Source organism: Electrona antarctica (genome assembly GCF_951216825.1).
Source record: "Electrona antarctica genome assembly, chromosome: 14".
NCBI lineage: Eukaryota > Metazoa > Chordata > Actinopteri > Myctophiformes > Myctophidae > Electrona > Electrona antarctica.
In genome coordinates, this window is record NC_136795.1 from 33,017,263 (window position 1) to 33,024,315 (window position 7,053).

General features: G+C 41.4%; 1 protein-coding gene across 2 annotated transcripts in view; it reads right to left on the reverse strand.

Annotated features, from left to right (window-relative positions):
* Positions 1–1,738: 1,738 nt before the first annotated feature.
* ppp1r1b (protein phosphatase 1, regulatory (inhibitor) subunit 1B) overlaps positions 1,739–7,053 on the reverse strand; it is a 35,227-nt gene continuing 29,912 nt past the window's right edge. For both annotated transcript variants that reach the window (XM_079521638.1, XM_079521637.1), the window contains 2 exons: positions 6,519–6,656; positions 1,739–3,756 (listed from right to left, as the gene is read on the reverse strand). In XM_079521638.1, the coding sequence (XP_079377764.1) occupies positions 3,596–3,756; positions 6,519–6,656 (299 nt within the window). In that variant the 3' untranslated portion in view covers positions 1,739–3,595. The remainder of the gene's footprint in view (positions 3,757–6,518; positions 6,657–7,053) is intronic.

Here is a 7,053-nt window from a genome sequence, read left to right on the forward strand (position 1 = left end):
GTGCATGCGCCTCGTGCACGTGGATTTTTGTGCAGAAAAGTGTCTTTTACCTTCCCTCTCCACACGCATGAACAAACTAACACAGGCAATTAACCAGGATAAGGCGCCAATACTGTGATACAGCATATTTTATAAGCCTAGTAACAGAAATCTGTTTTGATTTGTCCGAGGGGGGGCTGTGCCTGGGGGGAGGGGGTGCTCCAGCCCCCCCCCCAGCACCCATACTTCCCTCAGCCATGGTCCCAGGGACATCCCCCCTTATTTTGGGGAATCAATCAATAACACATTATTACAAGTTCAAACAGCTCATATACAGTATAAATCCTTTGGACTTAGTAACTGGACCTCCGTTGTATCTGTACTTGGGCCGCTTTTTTCTGTCTACACTAAATCCCTTTGCCAAAAATAGCCTAACTACAAGCTCACAACATTAAGTCACAATGTGACATGTTGTGTGCTTGTAGATCTGCTAATTTGGGGTATTGTATTGTTGCCCTCACAATACGGTGCTGGGGACCAAGTCAACTTACAAGTATCTTTTTCTATAGATAGATATAAATAAGGAAAACCTGACTAAATAATAATATTAATTATAATATTTAAATGTGCTCTGCTCTACAAATGTAAACAAAAGCCTTCTCAGAGTTATGCAACCATTCATCTACCCTTTGTTGATTTTTGTTATTAGTCCAACTCACATGTAGGTTTGAGTCCTCTTCTATCGTGTATATATACCTCATATAACTATGGCTGTCCTGCCATGTATAGATGTATCATTCTACACAAAAATAATGTGACATACTGTAATTTTGTCAAATGTATTAGTAGGCTAGTATCCTACCTTCTTAGTACTCTGCATGGTTGAGTCGATCCTGATTATGTCTTTTAGTTTCACTTCTAAATTATTAATCCATTAATTAAATTATCTAATGTAATTCTGGGTGCTACACTCCCTTGACAACCTGGGGAGAGCAACGGACTGACCTCATGCTTCCTTCTATGCATGAGGAGTCCAGCATTTTCTTTTGACCTGACAAGGGGCCGTTTCCCCAGTTGGAGTAGTGCATGAAGGAACACGTTATTCCAACCAGTTCCTTTCCCCTCCATCAGGCGCCCCGGCTGGCCAGGGGGAGGCAGTATAGAGACCAGGATTACTGCATGTTTTGTATACCTACCCTATAGGGGTCACGTGGAATGCAAACTCTACACAGAAAGGCCCTTTTGCCAACCCTACCCATGGTATGGGCACTGATGACGCAGAGGAGAGAACACGCACCACTCCCCCAGCACCCACAACGTGCAACCCAGGACCTTATAGCTGTGAGGCGACAGCGCCACCGAATGTGCCACAGTGCCCTCACTTCTACATTTTGCGTTAAGGAAGAGTAGTGGAGCCCACATTACCAATAATTCTGAAATGTTAAGTCTGATTTGTGCACCGGTATATGCCACCGCAAAAAATAATATATCGAAGCTCATAACCCATGTGTTGTAAGCTTGTAGACACAATTGATTGTCATATGATGTATTCACAATATATATTTGACTTTAGGTATAGGTCAGAGGCCTAGTCAAAGGCCAGAGTTTACAAAAGTGTTGTCTTTACAAACAGTAGCCCAGATTATACAAATGGTAAGAGACAGACTTTCTATGAAATGTCTCAGGCTTGTCCAGCAATGACAGAATAAACAGATACAGTATGTTCACTGGAGAGTAAATCAGACACACTGACAATGTGTAAAGTGATGGCAATGCTTTCGTAGAATTATTTTTAATGTCCAGGCTTATTGTTCCATTCAGCAGGGACAGAAAAACATTGATTAGCCTAATAATGGGTGTTAAGCTTAATTTATAGCCTACAGTACTTAAGCACCATAGTGTCATTTGATGTCACACAACACTTCGTCGCTGAAGTCTAACTTGGCTAGAGAGAGGTTGTGTTGTGACTTTTGCCAACCATTTGGTATCACAATCACATTGGATGTAGAAAATACAGACAGGGCCGTACTAGGATACTCATACATTGGGCAATAGATTAGAAAAATATCTCTCAAAACAGAACCATAACACACAAGTCAACTGAACAGTTAAAAAAAATGACAATAGAAAAATGTCAACACAGAAGTTTACCAAGCACTGGGACATCCCAATTGATTCAACAATATAGGATACATTTTTAAAGAAATATGTTGATTCCCTATCAATATATCAATTTACTGTGAAACCTTCAAAAAAGTGTAATGTACAGAGGCAATGGTTGGGTATTTTGAAAGATTAGAGGTAGCTTTGCCTTCAAATACAAGAATATTCAAATAAATCAAAAGTCCTGATTTAAATCTAAATGTAATAACCATACACAAACACTATGTTCATGACTACAGTTACACAATACACACTTTCTTTGACAGTAGCCAGCTAGTTGGGATTTAGGGCAATAATAGCATTGTAGTGCATATTTTCTACCACAAGATGGCAGGAGAAGCCAACTTAAACGAGGGACCTAACATTCAATATCATGTTGCTGATCAGACTACAATCTAGGCCAGGGGTTAAAAAATAATGTGGAACCGAAAACGAGTTTCAAGTACTTTTAAAGGGGGTTATGTGAGAGAGAGTCTTTGTTATTGATGATCATAAGAGAGTTGTGTGTGTGTGTTCTGTTCTTGCAGTCATTACCTCCTATAAAGCAACATGTGTATAAGTGGTGAAAGGTGAGGGCAAAGGACATGGAAGAGAGAGGACTTGTGTTAGTCTATCTACTGTATGGGCTATTTGGTTATGTTGACCATGACAACTTATCATGGAGACCTTGGAGTCATTGTGGCGTCTGTAATCTGCTCTGCGTGATGTTTAGGTAGGAGATCATTTCTGACTTCATAATATGGACCATATCACACACAGACTTTCTGTCTGGCTTGAGTATCCAAAAGACGCACACACTAACCAAAGAAAACATCATAGGTGCAGAGTAGAAAATAACAAACATCAATTGGAAAAATCTGACTTTTGATTTCGATTTATCTTATTACTCCCACGGAGGGACAGGGGACACTTTGACACTTCGACCGGTGAGCTACGGCCATCCTTACTTTCACACTTTATTAAATGCTCCAAAACCAGCTTTATTCCATCAAAGTTTTGACTGTTCAAGTCATCTTTAGAACCCAATGAAACCCATGAGGTTATAATCTGATGGAAAGTCGACACATTAACAGTGCTGGAATAAAGCTGGGTTTGTCTTTGGAGAGAAGTGTGCTAGTCTGAGTTTTCTAATTGACAATCTGAGACCTCATCCTCTTCCTCCAGACCGTTTCATTGTTTCTGTACCCCTCCCCATTTTGAGGCTAAGAATTAAGTGTTTCTTTGCTGATGCACACATGTTTGATTTTTAATCAAAGCAGGATATACAGTAGCATCTATGTTGTCATTCAATCAGTCGCTCATCTAGAGAGCTCACTCACACTCAACGCGCTCACTCATTCTCTCTTTTATTACTGAGCTCAGAGCACACTTCTGACACAGATTTGACCCCTTCACACAAAACACCATCTCTCTCTCCACTCTGCCCTCCCGTTGTTTGGCCCATCCATCCCTTTCAGTTATTCCCCCGTCTTTTCTCGTCCTCTTTCGTTTTCTTGGTTTCTTCCTCATCCTCTTCCTCAACTCCTTCGTCATCCCCTGCTTCGATCTGCCTGGCAGTCTCTGGCATGCAGGAAACCTTCTCTGATGCATCACTGGCAGCTGTCTCTTGGTGGTCTGAAGAAACAAGGACTGGTCTTAAAAGCATATATTATCGGTCACAGCGTTCACAAGTTAACCTCTCTGAGAGAAACCGTTTTCTACATTGTTGTGCTGAATATCTGAGCATCCAGGTATCAGAAAAGATGGACTGAATTCCGTATTCATGCTGTCATAGATTTAAAAACATTCACATCTGGCCCTTTGAAGTTTTAGCAAGTTCAGTTTGTGAAACTCATTTAAAACCCGACTACAAAATTGTTGGCAAGTCAATGTGAAAATTAGACCTGGGATGATACAATTATGAAGATTTAATGTTTTCATCTGACATCAGAAACACACATAATGTATTGCTGTGTTGTATTGTCTATAATTTGTCTCCTTGTATTAGAGTCTTGATTATAAAATTGTTCAGTGTTGAAAGAACCGATGAGCAGAAATCAAAGATCGCAGAAAATCAGACCATAAACCTGTTTTACCAGTGTTCTAAGAATGGATTTATAGGTAGAGGCTGCCATCTGGGCTGACAGAGCAGTGATTCTGGATGAAAAATTGCACTGAGCTCACAATGCTTGGGAGATTGGGCATCCTCAGCTCGGGTGGATAAAACAATTAGGTGATTTTGTTATGAAAGAAAGAAAGAAAGAAAGACAGAAAGGGATTTTTCACTACAGATTACACTTGCAGGGGCATTTTCCTGCTCAGACCCCTGCAGTGTTAAGGCTCAGAACTTGGTCCAATCAAACAACATTCAGAAATGCACAATGTGCACAAGCTTTCTATTCTGTAACAAAAAAGGAGCTGAAACAGACATCCTGTGCAAAAAACATCCTGAAAGCCAGAGTACCAGACAGAACGCAGTCTAAAAACCCTGATTTATAATTCATCATATGACGGGTGTATAAATTAAGCTCTTGTGCTCCACAGACGGCTTCCAAGCCTGTTTCAATTGGCAGAGGTGCTGGTGTTTAGATACAACGCCTCCCTGTTTGTGTCAGCCTGCCCTCTGGACTTGGGCAACATGGGAGTATGACATCAGGGTAGCCTGTCTCTCAATGCAAAGAGCTTAATCTGAACTCGTGCCAGGCCTGTGGAGGAGTTTATGTTACTCTGACGCACAAGTCTTAACCACACAGATGAGTGTATTTTAAAGCAAAGTTAGCAGTTATTACAACAAGCATTATGGTCGCGGAAGCATATCATAGCAGCTTCAGCTAATTTAGTTTTTAATATTATTTGCTAGTGATTCGCAAAGTGTGTTTGCACAACAAATGCCAGCTAGGCAATAATTTAACACATACCCAAGCCATATTTATCCACACAGATAATGAGAGAATTGCATTTTATCAGCACTTTCCTTTAATGAAGTTTTGTCCATGTTTGACAATCTGCAGCGAGGTTACTCAGTTCAGCACTTTAGCCTAGCTTGGCTGATTGATCAGCTAGTAGCTGTATTATTCAGTCCCAGGGTTGATGCCGCTTATCACCCTCTCTGTCCATTTATGACTCCCCTCATCAAAATAAAATAATGGCTGGGTCAGGCGGCAAGGGAGAGCTCTTGAAATTGAGGCTCACACTGCCCTGCAGTTCTCATTAATGGCCCAGCGGATGTCACTATTTCTCCTCCTGCTGGCTACACACTGCACTTGATTCAAGTGAATGTGGTTTTGGCCAAAACCACGTTCACTTGAATGGTGAACATAAATACTTTATGTTTTCAATCGCTAGTTTAAAGTATTTTTTCATGATACAGTTGGGTGCCACCGATATTGTCCCTTATCATTTGACCCATTTAGGCCTGACCTCAACATTTAAAAAAAAATCCTTCTAAATCCTCCAGTTTTCTGAAATAAATATTTTCACGATTTTTCAAAAATAGCAGACCTACAAGCTCGTAGCGCGCCACTCGGTGGCGCGCTATGAGCTTGTAGATCTGCTATTTTTCAATAGCTAAATTATAACATAATGTTTAAAACACCAAAAGGGGTTCCCGCCCAAAATGGGTTAACTGTCCTTTTGCGCAGATCACGCAAACCTCAGCAAAAAGAAAAGGACAATATCAATGGCCTCCAACTGTATGCGTTTAATAAATTATGGTCCCATTATTATCTTTAAATAATAAAGTAGGGTATGCTTCTACTGGTTCTACTGAGTAAAGACCTGCCCGTCGCTTCCCTTCCAGCCAATAGCATACGTTTCCGGTGCGGTGCTTTTCGGGGCCAGAAGTTCCAAGATGGTGGATTTGAATTAGCTGAAAAAGTAGCTTCAAAACAGGATTATAGAAACCAATGAGTTACGTGACCGCTCCCTTTGTCCATATTTTGTTACAGTCTATGGGCCATGGGTATGTGACAAAGAATGTTACTAAGAAGTGTCATCAGTGTAGGCCGGTGTAGGTAGTGTGTGGCTGCAGAGAGTACTCTAGTTCACTGTTTCCCAAATAGTGGGTCGGGAACCATTTAAATGGGTCCTACATTTTGTTTTTAATGATTATTTCAAAACATTTTCAAAAAACATTCCCAAAAAAGCATATATTTTCACGAATCAATAACAAAATCAAATGATTTATTTCAGTAATGTCATGAAGAAAAAAAAAGAAAATAAATTCCATAAATTAGAAAATAGCTGATCTAAAATAGCTGAGCTTATAAAATAGATCTGCTATTTTCACTAGTTTGGGTACCGGGCGAATATCTAATTTCTCTTTTGGGTCACGGGCTAAACAGTTTGGGAACCATTGCTCTAGTCCCTGTTGACTTGACAGAGAGATTCCCTCTCACCAGCAGCCTTGGTGGGAGTCGTGTCCTCCCTCTCCTCACTCTGCCAGTGGTCCTCATACTCCTCCCCTTCATAGGGGTCTTCCAAGGGAGGGTAGACACCTAGTTTCTGCATTTGTGCTTCAGCCATCTTCTGCACAGCTGCACACACACGCACGCACGCACACACGCATGCATACACCCACAACAGGTGTGTACATACACAGTACAAAAGACACACAAGGAACACGAACACAGGGACAGACACGGGGAAAAGAGGGATTGGTCGTTTTTTTTTGTTTCACCACGCATCAACACTGTCAATGTTTAGCTACCGAGTTTCAAAAGGGTGTTTGAATGCATGCCAGGCAACAGACACACACACACACGCACGCACGCACGCACGCACGCACGCACGCACGCAGGCAGGCAGGCAGGCAGGCACTATGCCAAGCACTTGGAAGAGCAGATAGACACGCAGAGATGGGTAGCTTACTGTAACACCATATTTTCACTATGATCTTTACAGGCGTGCGCGATGGCTCTGTAGAAGCGTCAC